The 24565-nt window shown below is 41.3% G+C and overlaps 1 protein-coding gene across 1 annotated transcript; it reads right to left on the bottom strand.

Annotated features, from left to right (window-relative positions):
* Positions 1-5332: 5332 nt before the first annotated feature.
* acin1a (apoptotic chromatin condensation inducer 1a) lies at positions 5333-24063 on the bottom strand. The gene is given in 19 exon segments (XM_055032728.1): positions 5333-6658; positions 7645-7736; positions 7838-8153; positions 8556-8663; positions 8768-8875; positions 9480-9625; positions 9725-9920; positions 10015-10158; positions 10959-11095; positions 11687-11726; positions 13947-14004; positions 14762-14832; positions 16015-16149; positions 16981-19256; positions 19259-19610; positions 21621-21676; positions 21768-21879; positions 22068-22133; positions 23883-24063. Coding segments are annotated over 19 exon segments (4908 nt in total). The 5' UTR covers positions 24021-24063; the 3' UTR covers positions 5333-6301.
* Between the last annotated feature and the right edge of the window lie 502 nt (positions 24064-24565).

The following is a 24565-nucleotide window of genomic DNA, read 5'->3' as shown; positions in this document are numbered from 1 at the left end:
CTAAAATGTCCAACCTGACCTGGTCCGAGGCCAAAGACGTTGTGTCCGAGCCCGATCCAAACCGACTGATTGACTTTAATTAGAGACCTGCATTAAACCCGTAAATAAGATTTTCCTGGTTTCATTTTTTGTCTGCCATTTGAGCGAGCAGCTTCTCCCATTTTTAGCTTTTGTTTTAACATCTCCCAGCTTTCATTGTAACTGCTCCTGTTGCATCTACCATCGCTCCGTTTACACTACAGAGGAGCACAACATAGTATTCTGGTTTTGTTCTTCTTCTGATCGTACTGTAGGCTTGTTGAAAGGGCCACTTCAGCCAGGTTTCTCAACAAGACATGGTCCAAAGAGTCCTGCTCCACATGTCAGCAGGATGCTTTTAGTTCAGTGTCCGTGCCAGAGACGACATGCAGAAGGGACTTTGTTTTTGTTTTAAATTATCATTATTAATTCATGTAGTTGCCTCTGTGATGGACTCTGTGTAAAGCTGGAAGTCTCTGCACCAAGTATAGTTGGGAGTGTGAATTGTAATCCGTAAAAAATGACGTTCATTTCATATTTTTCCATCTTTAAAAAAATAAAATAAAATACTGAAAATATTCACTTATGGCAACCCCTCATATATACATAAATATACATATAACTATATTTATATATGATGGGTTACCATAAGCAAATATTGTTGCTAATCGCCGTAATGACTTTACAATTGTTGAAAAACACATTTATTTATTTTTTACAGCGATTTTTCCCTCTTTGTCGGAAAATATACACCCGTCATCATTCTAGCTTGGTGCTCTCGGGAGCCACCTGGTGGTGCGGAGGCCCTCAGTACCACCGGGTACACGTTCTCTCTCTGTCCCTCTCTCTCTGTCTGTCCCTCTCTCTCTGTCTGTCTCTCTCTGTCTGTCTCTCTCTGTCTGTCTCTCTCTGTCCCTCTCTCTCTGTCCCTCTCTCTCTGTCCGTCTCTCTCTGTCTCTGTCGCCGCTGCGTCCGATGCAAAGGGCAACATCTGGTTTCCATAAGAGCATACAGTCTCTGCCATCGCAGGAAAACGAGGAGAAAATGAGGGCAGGGAGGGATTGAAACGGGGGGAGGAGGTGGAGGGGAAAGTATTATATATCAAATAAATCTTGAACAACTTTTAAGCCTTGCCGTCGAGATATCGCCGTCTTTCATCTCCGCGTCAACTTCCTGCTGACTCGCGTTGACGTGACGCAGGCTGAAGCAGTAATAAAGACTCCAAGCAGAATGTTGAAGTGAATGAGTGAGAGAAAGAGACAAAAAAGCAGTATATATAAATATATGTATATATAAAGTCCTTCATTGAGAATGCAGTTAAAGGAAAGTCTGTGACACATGCAGAGATCAGAAGGGCCACATCAGAGGTTGCCTGGGAAAGCGGAGCGTGGTGTGCGTCTCTGCTGAGCTCCACACAGAAACCCGGTGCGGTTTGCAGGAAAGGAGTCTGAGGGGAGGGTCTGCTTACAGAGCGAAAAGCATATTGTTTTTACTGCCCACTCACCAACACAAGAGCGGCCTCGCTCAGCTGACTGGCCGCCGCACAGCCGAGCCGGGCCGGGGCCCCTGCCCGGAGCGCAGGTGGTGGTCCCGGTCCGGTCCAGCTGCTATTGGCGGCGGAAACCCAAACCTGCAGAAACTTTGAGCAATCCGCCTCCACATCAACAAGTGTGACATTCCGAGCGAGCTGGGAAGGATCCGAACCAGCAACCCTCAAACGAGTCAGTCTCCAGCTGAAACAAGCAGCTTTAATCTTTTCATCTTTAATCGCTGATGCAGCCGCGAAATACTCATTGATTCAGCAAAACCAAATCTGGACTCATCTTTAATATGAGGGGAGTTCAGCCTCTCTGACGTAAGATGTTCTGAAAAGTCCACGGTGTTTCATTTCCTCCCCACGCAAAAACATCCACTGCATCATAAAGCTTGAAATCTGTTTTAGCTCATTTATTTATTTATTTTTATCAAACCTTTATGCGATTGCCCCACACGAAGCATCTGCTTCTATTCATCTTTTTAAAACAATAAGTAATCCCACAGAATCCGTTTTTTAAAATGATCTTTTAAATCATTCTCTTCTTTTTAGGCACATGCTGCTATCTATCTATCTATCTATCTATCTATCTATCTATCTATCTATCTATCTATCTATCTATCTATCTATCTATCTATCTATCTATCTATCTATCTATCTATCTATCTATCTATCTATCTATCTATCTATCTATCTATCTATCTATCTATCTATCTATCTATCTATCTATCTATCTATCTATCTATCTATCTATCTATCTAACTTAATGTCCTGAAATGGGGCCTTTGTCTCTTTCTGAAACTCCGCCTCCAGGAAGTCATCACAACATGGCTCCTCTACTGGCCTTTCAGCAACAGATTCATTTTAGCACAGCTTTAGGGTTGCTGCAGGAGATTAGGGCATTTCTCAAGCATGTATATTTTTTATGAGGGAATAAAATTATAACATGATTTAAAGCTTAAAAAAAAGTTGATTTTACGTAACGCTACCTTTAAGAAAGAAAAAAAAAATGGCTGTATAAGTTAAAAACAGATCCTGCACATCAAAGTAGATGACAATGGCTTGCAATGTGGGAAAATAATTAAAAGTGAGAAATGGCATTTAGATTTAAAAAAAAAAATGTTTCACTCACATTGCTGTGTGAAAGTTTCAAAATGCTCAACCTTCACTGTGGTGTGTGTGCGGTGTTACATTATTATATATGTTGCATTAGAGTTCGGAGAGGGTTTTACTAAAAATGTGAAATTATAAGCTTCTGTATATAAAAAGTTTCTGCTTTGCATCCCTCCTATACTGCAGCACCTCACCCCTTTAAAAACAGGGTTGAGGGACAAAGGAGGCGCAAATGAGGTCAGGCCAAACCCTTCGAATGTTTGTCTCGTATCTTTCACCTACTTTCAATAAAAGAGATGAGATTAGAAAACCAAAAATGCCCAAAACTCCAATCTGCCTGCTTGAAAACCACAATAATTCTCATCCCCTCTTTTTTTTTTCCCAATCCAAGCTTTGGTTGCCCCTCCAAAAAAAAAAAAAAAATTGTTTCAGCCTCCATCTGCCAAGAGATACTGGCGCTGAAGGTCCACACAGTCCAGACACAGAGCTGCAGTTGCATCAGGCCAGAAAAATGTCAGGCTCAGCGACCGTTGGGCTGTAATTACATAGAAGCACTGCTGAGCGCTGCAGGATAAACGTCGAGAACAGAGAGATGGACCGAGGCGAATAAATTGGGAAGAGGATAAATGCAGGGAGGAGAAAGGTGGAAGGGGGGAGAGAAACTAAAATGTTTTCAGGTGGGAGGAAAACACAAGAAGAGAGTAAAGGCGAAACCGAAAACCGATGGTCATTTCTTTTTCTTTATCTCTTTCTTGTGGACGTGAAGGAACAGAGGCCCCGTTTGCAGCTGCCGTAGTTTTGGTGTCAGTTTGGTTTTTATGTCTCATGGTCAGGCGTGTGTGAACGTGGCATGACTGACCCCTTGTGGAGCCCAGGATAACATCTGCTACGCCTTGCCCAAAACTGAGCTGAACTTATGTGGGAGTAAATAAATAATTCATCTCTATTCAAGCCAAGATTTTAATGTGATGAACAGATTTTGTTCAGCATCACTGGTCACAACCAGACCTGATGACTGTCTGACTGGCGTAACCGCAAAATCACTGAAACAACAAGACGAGCAACAACAAGTTGATGCTAAGAACCAATCAATCATAGTTGGACTAGCCAAAGTTTGGATCCAGTCCAGTTGAGGTGTCTGCTCAGACCTGAAAATATATTTCCTGGACAGCGATGCTGAAAGCAGATCCAAAAGGATCAGGGCCCAAGAATCCTGAAAGTAGTCAACAGTGTCATCATTTTAGAAAAATTCTTATATTATATATATATATATATATATATATATATATATATATATATATATATATATATATACATGTGTGTCAGGAATGCACCATCTGACACAGATGTCTATTATTTAAGAGTTAGATTTGAGTAAAGTGGGTTCTTTACGAATTATGAACTACTAAACAGGAACAAGTATAAAATGACCTAACAACTAGGCTCTAGGTGGCCATATAAAAGCTTCATAATGGACACCGGCAGAGTTTAAAGACAAGAACAATCAATGGGAAATCTAAAATGAACCAACTATACTAACAGTTTCTGTTGGTTTTCTCTGAGGTTTTCTACCGGTTCCCTGAAAGCCTTTTTAATCGAGCTGAACGTTTTCCACAGAGGCTGAAGTCGGTTTTCCATAGTTGTCAGGACATTTCGCTCCATTATCGGCGTCTCCTGCCTCCAGGAGGATGTTCTCTGCCTTGCTACACTCCTTCAGCAGGTCCTTGAAGATGGCGGTTGCCTGGACTTCCAGAGGAATAACGGCTGCAATAGTCGTATTTTCCTTGTTGTCTTTGGCTGGCTGAGCCAAAGACAACGTTTCCTTTAACGTCACAAAGATTGTCTACAAGAGAAGATTCTCCTGCCGACATTTTTTCCATCTTGCACCAGGATGTTCAGCGTTGGCTCGTCTTCAGAGGTTTCTGGTTGTTCTTGGATGATCATTGGAGACACCTTCGATGACATCTCTGAAAAATCTCTTGACCTTCCCCGTCAGACCTTCGGTCTTGGACTTCGGCTCCCAAGTTTTACCGTCGGCTGGTTTTTTGGATTCTGGACTAGAGCTGCTGCTGACTGACTCATCTGTCATTACCCCAAAAGGTTCCAAAGGCCCCTGTTGGTCAGGGGCTCTTGGAATAATTTCCTGGTCTGACTTGGTGGCAGTAAGCTGGGACTCCTAGGCAGAAATATTCTAAGATATGAACTCTGAAAGAGGACTTGTATCACATCACATTTGCAGTCAAATTGTTATATTGGACCTTTACTTAGAAACAGCTAGAGTATTTAGCTGATGCCAACACAGCCTTGTTTCACCCAACATTGCTCATTATGGCAAGACTTGCTTAGTTCACACCCAGTGATTACCCTGGGTCATGGTTACCAAAACTAAAAGATGAGTCACTAGGTTTAGGGGCCTATTACTTCTTCACAGAGGGTCAGGTTGGTTTAAATAACTTTTATTGAATAAAACCATAACTGGAAAACTACTTTCTTGCTGACTCGGGTTCGTCTTTGTGTGACGAAACCAATTTGACGTGTGATATAAAAAACAAAATCTGAATAAATCTGACATGAGAAACATGAGAAATGACTCATCTGTTAAAAAAAGAAAAAAGTAAACAAAAAAAAAAAAAAATCCTCAGCTACTCCGAACAAAAATGACAATAATTTCAAACTTCAATTTTTTTTTATTATTTATACATTCACCACTGATAGGCGTACTTAAAGAATTAAAAACAAAATGAAATCTTTGTACTAAAATGATAAAATAATGATTAAAAAACAAAATATTAAAACCATTGGTGGGAAAACATATAATGCGATCTCCTCTCTCAGGCCTGTGTTGACAGGAGAACTGGATGGGAGGAGGAAAAGATGGAAAGAGGTTCAATGAGGACATAATCCGAGCTCATGTTAGTCGTGACGGATTCTCTCCCAGAGAATGATCTCAGCTCTTTAAAGAGAAACAGGAACACTGCATTGTCTTAGTAGTTTTTACACTAAGTCGAAAATAATCCAGAGCTGCCTTATTTAAAGACTTGATTTTGCAGATATTTTAAGTCTGTACAAAATGCCAAACAGGGATTTTTCTGATATTTTCTGATTTCTGCGAGCAAATGCGCAGACCAACAAATTTTCTCCTCAGGCAGGACTGGCAAAATAATAATAATAAAATAAAAACTTTTTTTTTTTTAAAGTGTAGCTTTTGTACTACATGCAGCAACAAAGGAAGTCCTCAGCAAGTTGCAGGATGCTGAAACCCAGAGGAGTCAACTGCTGCTTAAAACAAATCAGCATCTAGACTTTGAAAAAGTTGACTTTGTAGTAGTTTGAAACTGTCCAGTGTGCCGTTCCGCCACGTGATCAGGACGAAAAACTGACAGAAAACATCAGCGAAGGCATAAAGGAAATGATCTGAAACCTCAACCGGATTGAAAACAACACTGCAAAACATCACGGTCTCCGTAAGCATGACTGTGGCCTTAGATGTGCTTTGAAAAAAGAAAGAAAAAAAAAAAAGTGATGCTTTTGAGAGATGGGAAATGACATCAGTTGGTCCTCTGTTGGGTCTTTGTCGTAACAAAGTACATGTAGTGAAAGGCAAATGCAGGAGCGGCGGTCTCCATGGCAGTCCCATCAGCGCCTCCTGTCTCTTGGTTCGCTCCGGCTGCGCGAGCGCCGGCTGGAACCCGCTCCGCCGCCCCCGGCTCTACGGTACCCGTCCCTGCGTTTGTCGTTCTCCCTCTCCCTGTCTCTGTCCCTCTCCCTGTCTCGACCTCGGTCTCTGTCCCTCTCCCGCTCTCGGTTCTTGTCCTTCTCACCCTCGCTCCGGTTCCCGGCGGAGGTGCCCGCGGCTTTCGTTTTCTCCTTGCGCTCTTCCTCCTTCTTCTTCTCCTCCTCCTCCACTTCCTCTTTTCGTCTTTTCTCGCGCTCCTTCCGCCGCTCCTCGCGCTCCTTTACCTCTTCCGCTCGGGCCGCTTCTCGCTGGACAAACTAAGTTGAGGAAAGAAAAAAGAAAAACATGAAAAAAAGTTTCATTATGAGACACGTTTTTCTCAGCAAAGTGACTTAAGAAGTCTTGAAACGTTAAATTAGAAATATACACCTTAAAACTTTCCCAGTTACTGTTTATTGTTGCTGACAAGAACGGGAAAAAGTCCAGAACATTTTGTTCTAAAATTTTCTTAAAGGAGAAGTATAGTGTGAGAATGTATCCTTTAACAAGCTAATATGTGATAGTAGCACGAAAAAAAGCAAAGATGAAAAAATAATAGAAAAGAGAAAAATAATTGGACGTTTATATTCCAAATATATTCAACAAGTCAGTTATCTGTGAGTCTTACAACAAATCTAAAGACCAAACTGGAACTTCACAGCAAAAACACTAAATCTTACCAAATATGTTTAGTCCAGTTTCTAGAGCAAATATCTTAGTACATGTGAAATAAGGCAAAATTAACTTACAAGTAATTTAATCAATCTATATTTCCTTAGCATTGACTTTTAAAAAAAAGTATTAGTCCCACTGACAGACTGTTTCATTTATGTGAAAAATATCTTGAACTATCAGTGGAACTAGTACTTTTTAAAAATTAGTATTAAGGAATTATTTACTGAAAAAATCTTCTTTATCTTGCTGAAAAGTTACTTGCAAGTTAGTTTTGTCTTACTTGATGTTCTAAAAAAACGCTAGACCATATATATTTGGTCAGTTTGTGTTTCCACAGTGGATTTATTACATGTTAACAGATCAAGAAAGAAAGTAATTGGCTGAGTTTTATTTTTGGAATATCGGAATGCCATATTTTTCAAATATTTCTAATAAAAAATTATTTAAACAAAGTTTTTCTGCTTAAACTTTACAATGATGTTTATTAAAGTTCAAACAAAATATGCTAAAGGTTGCGTTTGCAAGGCAACAAGAAGGAAAAAAGAAGTTGACAGTCAGGGTAAACGTTGGCCTGTGGTGCGTCTCTCACCTGCTCCTCTGTGAGGGGCAGCCAGTAAATGCAGGGAACCGCTTTAGTTTTGCGGAACAAGTCGTCCAGCAGCTTTGCAGGAGGATCCTCGGCTATTTTGAGAGAAAAAGAACCGCAGAAGGTCAACAAGAATTTATCATCGACCACACCGTGTCCAGGTTGAAGGATCTGACGTGAGCCGTCGTCGTCTCACCTTTCTTTTCCATCTTCTTCTCCTTGCTCTTCCCCCTCTCTTTTCTCCGTCTCTCTCTGGACTGAGACCTTCCCGGTCCGCCCTCCCTCTCCTCTCCGGGTTTCCCAAACTCTTTCACCTTGTCTCGGTCCCACTCTCGCTCCGCCCGCGCCCGCTCTCTGCGCTCCATCTCCCGCTCGCGCTCCGCCCACTGGTCGCGCTCGGGCAGAAGCGACGGCAGGCCCGACGTCGGTCCACGTCCCGGGGCGGCGGGTCCCATGTCCTCTCCTCCACCGGGTCTGTCGCCTGCTCCCGAGGAGTTTTTCTGGTAGTCCAACTATGAAGTGGAGAGACGCATTTCCATCACAAATGTGCTGAAGTTTTTGTGAATATTTTTCCAATTTCAAAACTGCATTGCTTCCGCTGAGCAAGAAATGCAGTTAAAATCACATGTGAATAAATTTGGTTCTGAAAATAAAAAAACATTTTTAGTGCCATCATCCTGTTGTGTCCTTCATCTATTCTGCCTGTAGTAGCATCCGGTTGTTGATCACAACTTGTGTGATGCAAAGAAAAAATGTTTCCTTTGCAGGTTTGGAAAACAGGCCAATTTCAATACTGAAAAACGGCAAAATGTTTCTGAAATTGTTTCCACCAAGCAAATGTATTTTTGTCATTCCAACTGATTAATGGAAACTCAGCCACTGCAACCCGAAACACTGAGTAAATCGACTCTTACCTCATCCTGCTGGCAGAAGTCTACTCTGAGAACCTTCGGGTTGCTCTGAGGCCATTTCACACCATGAAGAGCTGCCCGGGTGGCGACCGCCTCCTCCGTACTCGAGTACTACGGAGAAAGATTCAGGGAAAAAAACAAAACAATAAAACTTTCAAGAACCATAATCGGGCTCAATATGTGCAGGACGAAAACAAATATGGGTAAAAACTTACAGTGACATAACAGTGGGACTTGATTTTATCAATCCAGAATCCGTCCTCCACCAGAGTGCCGGTTCTGCTCAGCAGCTCCTTCAGCTGGCCCAGTGTGAACGGCCTTACCTGCAGAACAGGTTACACAATGGATACGACCGAAAATATTTTTAAAAATTACGGAGTCAACGTTCAAACTGGACGTGTCCCAAAACGTCATTTTACTCGCTTGGTGAGGGTTGCTGTAAAATTCGAGAACTTTTCAAGCACTTTCAAGGCAAGTATTCAAACTTTTCCAGAGAATAAAAATGAACTAAAAGACCATTTTTATTCATCGTTATGTAATATCATTTATAACAGCTATTAATATTTTTTTTAACTAATATTTCACATTCATTTAAGCTGTTACAACAGTCAAACGCTAAATTGGGACGTGACAAATCAACGACAATCATCAAGTACAAATCATAGAATGATGATTTAATTTCTCAGAAATTAGAAGACAGAATGAAAGATCAAATATAAGTTATCCCCCCTCCTTCTTGTCTAAATGTTGAAAATAATCTAATTTCACACTTTTCAAAACTGCTAATTTTTCCACAAACAGACAGCTGACACAGCAGGCCGTGATCACCACCTGCTGGAATAAACCATTACAACCTCACCTACTTTGGATCTGCTTCCTAAAACAGCTGCAAATACCGGCTTTAATCTGACAGGAGTGTTTTCTCACCAGGTTCCAGATGTGAACAATGCTGGAGACTTGGCCTCGGGGCGGTGAGGGCTGCCTGGCGGTGCGAACCGGGTCGTCGATAGTGATGGAAACGCCCGTTTTCTGCTGGCTGATGGAGCGACGAATGAGGGTGTCGCTGGGTGTCACTGGAAAAATGTTATGAGCCCCTCAGTTTAATCTTTTCAATAAATAAAAAGAGAATATAAGTTTAAACTTTTTAGCTTTGGATAGGTATCTTATTGTACCAGTGTTGGTTTCAGTATCTTGGCTTGCTAGTGTTGGCGACTGGGTTTCCACGGTTGCTGGGAGAGACGTGTCCATCTGCTCCTCGTGGGCCGCTACGCTTTCTCCTTCTACCTGAGAATCGTCTTCCTCAAAGTCGTCCCGCCTCATTCTCTTTGCTTCTTTTTGTCCGTTCTCTTGGCCCTCGACAGGCACCACCTGGACACAGAGCAGAGCGCGGCGGTCAGCATCACAACCTGAATGGACTCGTTCCCGGTCTCCGTTTCCAAAAGGTTAAGAGCTGCGGAATAACCTGCGTGACGGTGCGTCGGATCTGAAGGTCCTGGTCGGAGCGCTCCCGCTCTTCATCCTCGGTCCCAGACAGAGCGGCTTCATCGGTATGTAGAACCACTACAGCCTCCTGGCCGACAGGCGGCCTGATGTCTGGGATCAGGGACTGACGATAACCAAGGAGGAAGAACAGTTATGGGTCTTTTGTTTTTGTGTTTTTACAACAGCTGAGGGTTGTTATATGAGCAAATTGGATCAAGTTTAATATATATTTCAGGGCAGGGCTCATTCACTTTTACCACAGTGAAAGTCAGGCAGTTTCAAGGCAAATTTGAAACTTTTCCAGCTTCACAGTTTGGAAATCAAAACGTTACAAAAGAGCAAAGAGAGAAGCTTTGGTTGTGTGGCATAGTTTCTTATTGTTGTTGATTATGTCTCGCATTAGTAGTCTACATCTTACAACAGGGTCAGGGTGAACCAGAACATCTCTCTCTCTCACACACACACACCTTGTATATGTAATTGGTACCAGATCAAAACACTAAAACATTTTTGAAATAGTGTTATTTAATGTGTGAAATATACGGCAGGGTTTATTTCAATTACCTCAATCAATAAGTTATTGAGCCATCAGGAATAACTAATATTCATTACATTAAAACAATCCAAACAAATCACGCTGAGGCAAATGACCTTCCAGCACTAATGAAATGCTTAAAAACAATATACAGAGAAATGACAAACAAAATTTCTTAAAAAAAATAAAAAATAAAGTTCTCAATGATTTCTGACATTTAGGAAATAGAAATAATTTTAACAGAACTAAAACAAGAGAAGTTTAGTCTGATGTAACTTCAGACGGTGAGAAAAAATGTGTCTGTGTGAAAATATCTGGCTTCAACTGTAAGTCACTCTTTCTAAATTTAGGCTTTAAGAGAAAATCCTGACACAAAATGCTGCAAATACCTTGAGTGATTCAGTGGTGATGCTGATGGAGGGTTTTTTGGCAGTGACGGCTGTGCTGGAGCCCCACCTCCTCTTGCGACCCGCCACGGCCCCCGACTCATGTTCAGCCTCTGCGTTGCCTGGAGACTGTTTGCTGCCTGGTGTGTCAAGATATAGAGATATAAGCAAGATGCCAAAGGTAAACATTGGTTTCATCAAGGCAGTACGCACAGCTCAGAATTTGTATTGTTTTATATGAAACGTTTCACAAATTCTTCAAGCAATGTAACTTATTAGGAAGAAAGGGTAACACTTGACGGGTTGTGAATAAGTCTGTCATAAATATGACATAACACATGTCATAAACATGAGTAAGTCTTCATGAATATTCATGATTCTTGTCATTAAGTGCCATTTGGTAAATCATGACGCTTTTAATACAAAGTTGACATTATTCAAAATGTCTTTGTTATGACAACTTGTCATTAACCAAGAAATCTCGATCTGACAAATCTGTTATAAAAGTATCACTGATTAAACTTCAAAACTTGTGTAGCTTTATATTATTAAAGCTAAGGTTTAATCAGTGATACATTGGCGTTATGTCATGTTTATGATGGTGTCATAACAGTCTTATTCACAACCCATCAAATAAAGTGTTACAGGCAAAAAAAACACAAAACTAAACCCAGCTCTCATTTCTCTACTGTGTCAGAAATAAGAGCTTAAAAGTCCAGGAAAGTACTCACTGCCAAGGGAGATCTTGCGTCCGGAGAAAGCCTTCGGTGTCTGAAAAAACAACAACAAAACAAAAACAATATATAAGAAAAACAACCCAAATTACATGAGAAAGGTGAGAAACAAGCAGTAGAAATGGAGAGCAGCGGCAAAGATCAGGTTGGGGGAAAGAAAAAGCAGCAAGAATGAGGGTAAAAGCAAGGACTGAAAAGATAAATGACAGAAAATGCTCAGCAAGGATGTTTTCAAATTTCTTGCATATATATATATATATATATATATATATATATATATATATATATATATATACACATACACACACACACACCCACGCACCCACACACACACATATGTATTCTTATCCTCTGAGCTCGGGTCCTCCTTCTCATGCTCCTTTTTCCTGATGTTGCAGTCGCTTGGTATTGCTACTTCTACCACAACGCCTTTACCACAACGGCTTTCCTCTGTTCTTTGTCCACTACGACAATGTCTGGTTGGTTCGACCTTACAATTTTGTCTGTCTGGATCCCACAAGATTTTAGCTCTGTGGCTTTTATCTATGTCTGCTATTGTTCCTTCTGGGATCTGTTGTAGCCATTGGTTTGTGTCCATTGGTTTCTGTTATGGTGTTCATTCATTGGGGCCGCATATCCCCTCTCTGGTTGGGGACTTGTAGTTAAGTCCCCACAGTTTTGACATCCAGGTTCCTCCTATTTGTAGCATTTGTGTTGTACCTCGTCAATCTCAAGTTGTGACAGCAATTGTCGTTTGCGGATGTTGGAACACTGAGCTGACTGGATAGCTCAATACATAAGTCATCAGTCTTTCACTGAGTTGTATAGCGCTTAGTGTTGACTGGGGATGTCGAAGTAACCATTCCTTCCCCAGTCTTTGCATGTAACCTCTCTGACTAGGGTTACTTGCGTAACAGATCCAAGTTTTCACCTCTCGCCCATTTCCGTCTTGTTCCAGTAGCCCATTTGTCATCAAGGTGCTCTGGTTTTCCAGCACCTGACACAGACCTTGTTTGGCCGGGGACGTCTGAGTCGGCCAATTTTCTTTTGTTCAGAGTAGAATTGTTTTAAATTTATAATTAAAAAAAAGGTTGGCGTTTATGTTATGGGAAGATGGTCAGCCCTCTTGACACAAGAGAAAACTTGGATTCAAAAGAAAATGGTTGCTTATGAGTTAGTCGTTGGTCCACTGATGAAAATCAATCAATTTTAGATTACCTCATTAATCGATAACTTGCGACCGTGGTCCGAACATTTCCACGACAGCAGATGTGATCAAAATTTAAAGATGAATTTATAGAAAAACCTTTTCACAGCCGATTCTCTCGCCAACATTACAACCAAAATTCAAAACATCATCTAATTTTGGTACAGAGTGACATTCATTTATTCCTTGGAGTCACTGCAACTTGATCTTTACTGGAACGGCCCAATCACAACTGGACCCTTGTTGCCTGATTGGACAACAAGGGTCCAATCAGTGTTAGCTGAGATGTTGAGACTGAAGCGTGAAGCACAAGTGCAAATGTCTTCTAGGATCAGGACCCTGAAATGTGTTTTCATGAGTTCTTCCAATGCGCCCCAATAGCAGGAAGGATGACGATCGGAACCAGACCCGTGCTTTTAAATAGTCAATGTGCTCACAAAATTCGCAACTTAAACGTTCAGTTCTCCGCAGCCATATTAAGCTGCAAGTTGTTCTTCAGTTCAAATGAGAAAAAAACCAAAACAATAAAAGTCCAGCTAAATGCAATCCAGAGAGAACATTAGTGGTTTCAAAGATGAAACAAAATCCAAGCGTCCCTTTAAAGTTGCCGCAGTTCCAGTCTACAGAGAAAATATCTGAGAGATACACACAAAGTTGTTTGTTTCTCATAATGATTGGAAAAACAAAGCAGAGCAAGATGAAACGGGGATAATCAAGAAGCTGCTGTCCTGTTCTTTGAAAGTTGTGATCTGGTTAATAGCTCCAGAAGGCCATCTTAATGAGTACAAGGCAATCTCCGCTCTTTTGTAGTTCAATTTTTTGACTCTTTAGGCCAGTGGTGCAGTCACAGCAATCAGCTGGAGTTCGACTGTCAACCAAAGTAAGGAAACATTTTGTTTCAGAAGCAGTGAGTTTTCATTTTAACGCTGTAATTAACTGATTAGTAAAATTTAGCACAAAGCACATCTGTGTATCTAAGTGTAAGAAATGTTTCACAGTGATATGTGTCAATTTGTTGACAGCTTTGTCATCCATCCATTGGTGTTTTACCTCCTCACTGGACTCTGAGGACTTTTCTGGATCTGCCGTGGAAGCCTCTTTCTCCTGCCTGCAAAAAGGTTAGAAATACTAATCAATATATAGGAAAAATGGATGTGGGGGGTGTCAGGGGTGAGTTACAGTTGTAGTTGGTCCCCTGCAGTGTCCTAAGATAGTCTTCATTTGTATACTGGACTACTTTGAATTATATATTCGAGTTGGTATTTTCTGAATCACTAAATAATATGGGCTAATGCCTGAAAAATAGAGAAACCGTTTTCATTGTTATTGTTGTTTCTTCTTGGGGGTTTGGGGTTGGGAACACTGTTTCTTCTTTTTTTTATTTTTACTTTTTTTTGTTTGAAGTTTATGTTTTTTGTTCCTATACTCTGTATGTAATAAGAGCTGCTCTTAAATGCTCCATAACGACCTGGCTTGACAAGTTGAATGTTGGACAATAATTTAATTACCCTGGGCTTTTCCTTTGATGTGAGAGCACATTTATGTCCTGTATATTATGGAAAAGAATGATGAAAAAAAACAAAACAAAAACAATAAAGATATTGTTGGAAAAAGAAATACTAATCACATGCTTGTTCTCATGCAGACCTCGAAAATGCCTGCGTCAAATTCAGATAAGCAGCTGTTGGGGATTTTAAAAGCTGGACTTTTATATTTTAAAGCGAGACGCGATAAGGTGCTTCTGCTTATTGTGTCTGATCCACTAAAATGAAGCTGGGTAAACTCAAGGTGACAGAGATAAAACTTGTTTTTAGTGTGGGAACAGCTGCAACGATGTCTTATAAAACCAAAGCAGCAAAACAGACCTTTGTTGTTCCTCTTCCTCTTCTTCATCCACGTCGCTGTGTTTTCTCTTCCTGTTTGCATCTGTTTGTTTCTGGTAATTTAAAAAAGGCAGAACATATATTTTTAAAAATGAAACTGCATGCTCAAAGTGACACTTCCTAAATGGGGAAAAGGAAGGATTTAATCCTAAATTAGAATTAATAAATTTTACCAAAAAAACAACAACAACAAAACATTACCTTACAAAACATAACTTCCCAACATGTTTTACTAAAAGGAATAAAATATAATTACAGTTTAACACTGATAGGATTTAGAACAATTTCTTCAAATGTGTTTAAATCAGGTAATGATCAAACTAATCAAAAGACAAATATTTTTAGAACCGTTTTGACATTTATTTTATTTCATTTATTTCAAACGAGTTTTTTAAAAGACAGAGAAGACACGTGTAGACATATCCAAGAACAAAATAATTAGCTTGTCAATATGTTTCTGTTTGAGAAGGAGCAGGAAGATGTGAACCCTTATTACTATCACTAATGACTCCATAATTATTAGAAATTAGTCGTTAAAACTATGTTATGGTATTCATGTGCCTGTTCAATATATACTGCTAAAGAACCATCAAAAAAATTATATTAAACATGTAAAATGATTTTGAATGATGCTGGTTTCCTAAGGCTAATTTTTACCAACATAGATTTTACACTTGAAACAAACGTAACTGATGAATTTCAGTAAACATCTGACAATATTCGCCTGGAAAGATAAGGAACCGAATTCAAAATCATCAGACATAAAACGCATTTGACTGTCTTTTATGGTGTCTGAATGAATTGAACTGGATTAGACTGAAATAAAGAAATTAGTGTTTTTGTCTGTAAAATAAAATTCATAATAATGATAAAAGCATTATTTTCAGATTAAAATGTTTAAAAAGACAAAAGTACTTGATGCAAATGTCATTTAGCAAACATAAGAAAAGGCAAAAAGAAAAGACAAATGGGAAGAAAGAGGGGAGGAAGGAAAAAGGCCAAAAGAGAATGAAAAAAGTCAGAGAGGCCAGAAGGAAAAGAGAAAAACAAAATAAAAAAATGCAAAGACAAAAGAAATGAAAAAAAGAAATGCAAAGATGGAAAGACAAAAATACAAAAAAAGAGATTAAATCACTTTCCAGTCAGCAGGGACAAAAAATAGTATTTCTTCCCTCAAGTAGATAAAGAGTTATTTTAAAAAGTAAGTAATAAATAAAGGTTCATTATGCTCCTACCGTAGTGTGAACGCCTCCATCTGCAGTGTTGATCCGGTCTACAGACAGCTCTTTTTCAGGATGGGAGGCCTTTGAATCCTCAGACTCAGCTGCCTCCATTGGCAGTGGTGATGAGCCTCTTTCATGTTTCCCCTCCTGTAATAAAAAGTAAAAGAGTCAAAAAAGTAGTTCATATACAATTGACTAAATACATCTTTATTCTTTTTGGAAAAAATTATTTGAACTTCTTCAGATTTTTGTGACACCCAGGGGTTACAAGAGTTTATGCATTTTTAGACTATACCAAGTGGAAAAAAAGCAGATTTTTTTTCCTGTTCATTTTATTTATTAGAAGGAAAAAGGCTACTGAAAAAGTATTACAAAACCATTTATAAAAATGGCGGCGAGAAGCAAACCCTCCTCTAAATTACCCCAAAAGGTTCATTTACAAAAGAAGCCAGAACATCCCAGAAACTGCAGAAAACACTGGCCTCAACTACAAAAGCGGCTGGGCAAAAATAAAAAATCATCTAAACATGGTTTTTGGAACTTCTTTAATGAGAGGTGCGTAACTTTGAAGCAATCGGATTGGCTGACATCAGGTTTTAATTTTGAGCTACACTGCCCTCTATGCAGCCCTCTTGCTCTATCCTTTCCTTCTCCATCGCCTTCTCCATTTCTATCCTCTCTTTTTCTAATCGTTCTTGCTCTAGAGCCTTCTCTCTTTCTATTCTTTCTTTTTCCAATCTCTTGTTTCTCATGTTTAAAACAGCACTTAGAAGTGTATTTCTGAGTGTTCATGTCTGCAAAGAAGAGAAGGTCTAAACTGATAGCAGTTGTTGCTGTCAAGGTCCTGTTGACAGAACCGTCACACTGTGAGAATATAACACTGTGTCATGCCCAAAGTATTCATACTATTTGTAAATTCTTATTTCACACATAATTCATCTGTCCAAAAAGAACAAACTGGGAGTTTGTAGGGCTTACCCGTCTAATCCTGGAGGTGGAGACCACTTTATCTTGAGAAGATGAGGATGAACTGGATGATCGAGAAGACGAAGACCCAGAGTCTGAATCTGCGGAAGAGGAATCGTTTGACGATGACCTTCGTCTTGCTTTTTTCTCTTGTTTCTTTGCCTCTCTGCCACTTTTATCCTCAGAAATTGAAGAGTCTTTCCTTTCATCCTTCCCCTCAACAGACTCTTTGGTCTTTGGCAATGTCGCCTCAAGCGTAGATGTAGGTGTTTCTTCTCTGGAACCCGGGTGGGCTGCAGTGCGGTTGGCGTTCAGTCCGTCGGATACAGCGCCAACATCCTGCTTGGACTGAATCTGTGCATCTTCCTGGTTGGTGGAGGACAGGGTTCCTCTTGGTCTTTGATCCCCAACGCTCAGGAATACCCGAGGCTGGGGGGTGTCAGAGAATGTACGAGGCCGCTTGATGACAATAGAACCGGACTGAGGTCGAGCTGGGGAGTCCCGAAGGAAGCGAAACTTCTTAGACGATGATTGTGGAGAAAGAGGTGTGGAACCAGAGTCTGAGGGCTGGGATTCACTCTGGGCCACCGGGGCATGGGCATTTTCTTGCTCTGGGGCACTGCTACCACTTGGAGGAAGAAGGTTAGCATCTCTCTCCTTTTCTTGATGCAGTGCCATCTTCTGTTGCTCCTCTACCATCTGCTTCTCCAATCGTTCCTGTTCCAGAGCTCGTTCTCGCTCTAAGGCCTGTGCTCTTTCTAGTTTCTCCAACTCTAAGGCCTTTTCTCTCTCAATCTGTTCTTTCCTTTCTTTCTCAGCTCGCTCTTTCTCCCTCCTCTCCCGCTCCAGAGCTGCCTCTTTCTCGGCCTTCTCTTTTTTCTCCCTCTCTCTTTTTTCTCTCTCCAATGCTTGCTCTCGTTCTATTTTTTCTTTTTCCTTCTTTTCTTTCTCTAGAGCTTTTTCTTTTTCTATTCTTTCTTGCTCTAAGGCCCGTTCTCTCTCAATCCTCTCCAACTCGGCAGCTTTCTCACGCTCTATTCTTTCCTTTTCCAATCGTTCCAGTTCAAGAGCTTTCTCTTGCTCTATCCTTTCCTTCTCCATCGCCTTCTCCATTTCTATCCTCTCTTTTTCTAATCGTTCTTGCTCTAGAGCCTTCTCTCTTTCTATTCTTTCTTTTTCCAATCTCTCCTGCTCTAAGGCTTTTTCTCTCTCTATCCTTTCTTTTTCCAATCGTTCTTGCTCTAGAGCCTTCTCTCTCTCAATTCTTTCTTTTTCCAATCTCTCCTTCTCCAGAGCTTTCTCTTTCTCAATTCTTTCTTTTTCCAATCTCTCCTTCTCCAGAGCTTTTTCTCTTTCTATTCTTTCCCTCTCCAATCTTTCCTGCTCCAGAGCTCTCTCTCTCTCAAGTCTTTCCTTCTCCCTTCGCTCAGCCTCCAGAGCTCTCTCTCGCTCTAGCCGCTCTCTCTCCTTGGCTCTTTCTCGCTCCATTGCTCTCTCCATCTCCTCTCGCTCCTGTTTCTCTTTCTCCTTCCTCTCTTTCAGCAGACGTTCTTCCTCCAAAGCTCTCTGTCTTTCGAGCTCTTTTTGCCGCTCTAGCTCCATTTCCCTCTCTCGTTCCTCCCTTTCTCTAGCCAACGCTTCTTCCCTCTCTCGTCTCGCCTTTTCAAGAGCAAGCTCTCGCTCTCGTTTTTCTCTTTCCTCTCTTTCTAAAGCTTGCTGGCACTCAATCCTCTCTCTCTCCCGTTCCAGGGCAATGGCTCTTTGTCGTTCTTCCTCTGCTGCCCGCTCAAGTTGTCTTTGCTTTTCTTGTCTTTCCATCTCGATCGCCCGCTTCCTCTCTCTTTCCTCTGCTACAGCGACCTTGCGTAAACCCCCAGATAGTTGGATGTGGGATGAATGTGTGCCTGGAATCACTCCGGCGGACCCCAAACCATCTAGAGGCCCTTTACCAGGAAAAGCCATAGGTGAAGGTGAACTGCTGTCTTGCTTTTCACCTTCGCCATCAGGGCCATGCCAGCCCCCTCCAGAGAAGGCCCCCTCGGACTCCATTTTACGTGCCAGAAGGGTAAGCGGACCGGGTTTACGGTCGGCACTTCTCTGCGGCTCTGGGCTGCTACTGCGACTGCCGCTGCTGGAAGAGCCGGAGCTGGAGGAGCTGGGCGAGGGCCTGTCCGCGGGGACAGGGGGACTCGGTGGGCTCTGCTTGGGGGTGTCAGGCAAGGGGAACGATAACTCTGGAGGTGGGGAAGGAGGAGGCGTCGGCTGTCGGAGCTGAGGAGACAAAAGGGGGGAATGTGCTGCTGCTGGGGCTGCGGGTGACGTGCTGCACCGGACCGCGCCGCGGGCACTCTGGCCGGCTCTCGGAGGCTTCTTCTTGGGGCGCTGCTGCCCCAGTCTTCATCGTCATCGCCGTCCTCCTCACTGTCGTCGTCGTCGCTGTCGCCTGCAACTTCGCTGGAGGCAGAACCTCGCTCTGACCGCTGCTCTGGGGCAGGAGCTCGCATGGTCATAGAGCCGGACGCAGGGGGGCTGGACACGTCTGCCTCCTGATTCCTGTTCCCCTGTCCTGCATTGACCGAACCAAAGAATCCCTCTCCATCCGAGGGCCCAGGGGGCTTATGTTGAGCAGCTGGTGCGACTTCCTGATGAGCAACAAAATTAATTATGATAACCTCTCTTGGAAATATAGTGACTACAATGGTATTTACACAGACGTAGTTGTATTATTATTTATTCAATCAATAACTGGAGTGTAAAGTACATGATTTTAACCTTTTTCTTTTTTTAACAAATCAAAAATCTGAGATTGTGGCATTAAAATGCAGTCAGACCTCTTTCGCTGTGACACCCCCAAACAAAAGCCGGTGAAACAGTCTGCCTTCAAAACTCCCTTGTTAGCGAACAGAAGTCATCCCTTTGCCTTCATCTGAGTATAAATCCAGCTGTTCTGCAAAGGCCTCAAAGATTTGATATTGACAATAAATCAAACAATATGTGTCACAATAGACACGTAATGTATATATCCAGCGACAGTCGGAGAGAATATGCAATATTTCGAATATTCACTGAACTGCGCAGCGTTCTCGGGGATGTAGGCAAAGGAAAGACTTTAGCTGCTCGACCTCTCACAGCTAGCTAATTCACACAGGTGGCACCAACTAAATCTCGCTTTTGGTAACCGAGCAACATCATGTTGAGTAACTTGTGCAGCAGCACTTTAAGGTTTTTGTTTCTGTGCATCATAACTGCTTAAAAATAAAAAAAAACCAAGAAGTGATGACTGTGGATAAAACAGGAAAGACCATGCCACCATTTTGGCTGCATTTAAAATATTTAAAACAACAGAAAAACTAATCAGTAATTATCAATAGACTGATATAAAATGCTTATCACCATACTGTTTTCGGCCATGTTGTCCAGCTCTAGTTTAGAATTGACAATATTGTGAATAGGAATCGAGAGACAGGTCAGGAAGAAAGGTTTGAAGAATCTTAAATCTTAGTTAAGGTCATAAAACAGTATCCCAAGAGTTGAACATTTTATACAGATCAATGCCACATCTGAAAATCCAAGGAATACGGCACCAAGACATGGCCGACCAACTGAATAAACAGGCTGTGGAATGAGAGCGTTGATCACAGAAGCAACCAAGAAGTTAATGTTATCTCTACAGACCCAGAGCTCAGATGGAAAAGTCTGATAATAGGACAGATATTACTTATTTAATCCACATATGTGACCCTCATGAAAGACTGAAAAAAATAAAAGCCACAAGAGGTTCTATTTAACATTTGCCACAAGATAAGTAGACACAGCAAACATTGGTAAAAGGTGACATGTGCAGATCAAACTAAAATGTATGTTTTTGGGTAACATGTAAAGTGCAATATGGAAAATTAACGCTGCACAGCAATCTGAGCACACATTCCCCATTGTGCTGTTGTCCTATATGGACGCTTTCCTCCAGCAGAGACAAGAAAACTGGTGTAGATAAGATCAAATTGACAGATTTTAATACAGAAGAAACCAGTTTGGAACTACAAAAAAAAAAAAAAAACTTCAGACGAGGGTGGAGGTTCCTGTTCCAGCGGAACAACTCAGCACACACCAGAACATACCCTGTAGAGGTTCAGACGAAAGCATGTTCATGTGTGAGAATGAACCAGTCAACATTCAGACCAATTCCAATTTAAGAAATATGTGGCAAGACTTAAAATGTTTGTTGTTTCCAGAGACTCTCAATGCATTTTATTTTTCAGTTTAAGCCAATCTGAATGCAACCAGGGGCAAAAATATCAGCATGTAGATGTGCGCAGCTGGTACACACCCCAAAACGCTAGTTATTCAAAGTACTGATTCAGGGGAGCTGAATATAAACAGACACCACGACTTTCAGTTTTCTCTTGAAAAACATTTTTCCTTTTTTTTTTGTCTACTTCATCATTATGTGCAAATTTGTAGTAGAATATCCTAAAATCGCTCTCCGACGTTGCAGTTTGTAATCATAACGTCACAAAATGGGAAGAATTCAAGGCGCATATCTGTACACGGCACTACCAATTTTCTCATACAACCAAAAGGAGTGCCTTTAATGAGAAAAGAAATAATTAAAAATACACAGACACAAAAAAAGACAAAAGCAGCTTACTAACCTGGGCAGGAGGGGGGCATGATGTACTGTTGTTAACCTGTGTGTGGCCCTCTTGCTCTGCTCACAAACAGAGAATGACAAACTTTCCAACAGACCAACGAGGCGAGTCACAAATAATAGCAGTGGATGGATTTCTAACTGCACTCACCGTTCGTTTCATACGCTTCACGAGCCTCTCTCTCCAGACGCTGCCTCAGGAGCTCTTGTTGCTTAGCCAGATACTGCTTGATAAAACTGTTCTGGCTCATTTCCTCGCCAATCTAAATATAGATATGATATTGCAAATGAAAAATGATCAAGCGCAATCCCGCAGGGGCAACCAAATGTACTTTTAGCAGACATATAAAGGAGTGTGCTGAAACTCATCCAGTTATTTATAGATCAGAGATTGGCGCTCAAAAAGACTCCCAGCCTTTGAAATGACAATAAAAGGGCCTCTGAGATTTACCTGAGAGTTAGGCTGCAGTCCGACATGTGGAGTGGAGGTCTTCTGCAAATTCTCCAGCATCAGAGCCTGTTGTGGAGATGTATGATTAATAAAAGGGATCAACATACGGAATATATCTATCAGAAGAAAAAAAAATCTCACTACTTAACATGTAACCAAATTAAAACCCACAATTTTTTATGAATCCTATTACATGATAAAGCTACTTAAATTAGTGGATAATTAAGTAAATTAAGAGATTTTTTTTTTTTTTTTTACAAAGTAAAATCTGAAAACTGGGCCACTTGTGTTGGTAATATGTTCAGACTGATGTGTATTGTTATGCTTGGGTATTTTTCTGACAAGGATATATAAGCCAAACATTTTTGGTCTTGCCCTCATCTGACCCAGTTGTGTCTTAATTGGCTTTTCGGTGTGAAATAATGCCCAGTGACATGTTTAAACCTGAATGACTCTACCAATTAGATAAACAGCCTTTACTCAGGGGCTTCATACACATAACACTTTTCAAATACATATTTTTATATTGTAAAAAATAAAAGAAAAGAAACAATAGCAATATGATTTTTCTTTCACTTTAGAACTATGCTCAGGTTTGTGTTTGAGTGTCACATACAATCCCTCCAAAAGAATCCAGAGCTTTTTGTTGTTGTTTTTTTGCTGTATTTTGACAAAAATGTGAAAACTTTTTCAAAAAGCCATGCAAGCAAAAATGATCATCTTTGGTTTTTTTCCCCCCTGATGTGAAATCTGCTGGTCTTTATTGATAAATGTGAGTGCAGTAAGCAACCAGAAAACCTGTTGATACATTAACGTTTCCTTATCAGAAACAAGTAAGCTGGGTTTAAGTAACGGGACCGACCCAACCCATCAGCTCCTCGGGGTGCGGCCAACCTATGGACAAGTTTTCACAATGACTCTGGGTGTTACTTCAAAAACTTAATCAAAACCATGATTATTTAGCTCCTCCATACTATAATAATGAACCACATTGCACAACGTAAGAAGTAACCTAACTAAATGAAATAGGTATTATTATTAACCCTGGCACATGAACACAAATAAATATATACAAAGTAATATCTGATAAATATCAAAGACAGTAAGTATTTTTTTTAAAAAACCATAAGGTTCTTAGAAAAAAAAACCTGACATAATGTAGCAACAAGTGATATAAAGCCCTGATGTAAACATAATAAAACATATAGTTGTCAATAAGCGCTGATTATATTCAAAATAGGAAAAACAAAAAGTCAGACGTGCCAACCGCCGCTGACATTTGTGTACCACTTAATTATTTACTGCATTTCAGCGGGCACGTTGTACACACTCCGCGGTGCTGGACGGGACGCAGGCAGACGCCGAGTTTCATGGCGGAAAATGTCGAAATGTAAACAAAGTGGCGCAAACATGACTCACGGGGAGGGCAGCCCTGCACCCGAAACGGGTTTATTTTGCAGTGGACACGGGAGCGAGCCAGCAGCTCAGGCCAGCGCTCGTTTCACTGCGTTAGCAAGGGGAAGCTAACAGGCTAACTGCACAACATCACACCAACAAACAGTTTCGCGTTGGCTAATAAGTTGGCTGAACTACGGCGCACACATTGGGTTCGGCAGGGCCGTGCAGACAGAACCGCCGCGAGCAAGTATGCGGAGCGAGCAGACATTTAACAGGCTGGCTCAGCCTCGATAACTCCACTCCGCTCGGCGGTAACGACACTCAGTTGTCGGCCCTCTACGGAGAGCATCAGCCCGTCTCATCGTTGACGCTAACTCGGGATTCACAAGCGGCGCCGCGTTTCGCTGTGAACCTTACCCCCTTAAGCCTTTTGATGAGAGTATTCTTCTGTCCGCTTTTCGACAGCCCCCTCTCCTCCAGAGCCGCTTTGAGGTCCGCTACACGGAGGGATTGGAGCGGTCTCCCGTCCAGCGTAACGTCTTCGAGGTCCGCCATTTTCCGTTCCTCTAGTCAGTTCCCAGCGAGTGCGCCGAGCGCCGCCTTCCTCCACCTTGCGTCACCGCCGCTCACTTCCCGGTGTTGTGACGAATCTCGCTCCCCCGTCAGGATGCGTCTCCACACGGCGTTTTACATCAGCGTTCAAACTCCGTGGTGCGTTAATGTCGAGTCGTACATAACACTGTAAATCTCGAAATTAATTTGATTTAAAAAAACAAATAAGGTAATGTCCTCAAGGTCTCATTAAATGCCTGACTAATATGTCTGACTATTTTCAAACAGTAACAAGCATTAAGTTTTGAGAACAAAAGACATGCAATCCTGCTTTCAGACTACAAACGTCTGTATTAAAGAGGACTTTTTTTGTCGTTGACAAATTAGACAGACACACATCATAATTCTGAAAACTCCTCAAAAGAGAGCGTGGTATTTTTATTATCATGGTAATCCGCCTAACTTATGAAAATATTTAACAAACAAAAAGGAGATCAGTGGCATTGTTCTGACCTCCAGTGCCATGGAAGATGGCTGTTTTTGGTATT

The sequence above is a fragment of the Poeciliopsis prolifica genome, unplaced genomic scaffold (assembly GCF_027474105.1).
Source record: "Poeciliopsis prolifica strain line A6 unplaced genomic scaffold, Auburn_PproV2 SCAFFOLD008, whole genome shotgun sequence".
Lineage (NCBI taxonomy): Eukaryota > Metazoa > Chordata > Actinopteri > Cyprinodontiformes > Poeciliidae > Poeciliopsis > Poeciliopsis prolifica.
Note: the sequence above shows the minus strand (reverse complement) of the source record. Positions and strands in the feature narration are given on the sequence as shown.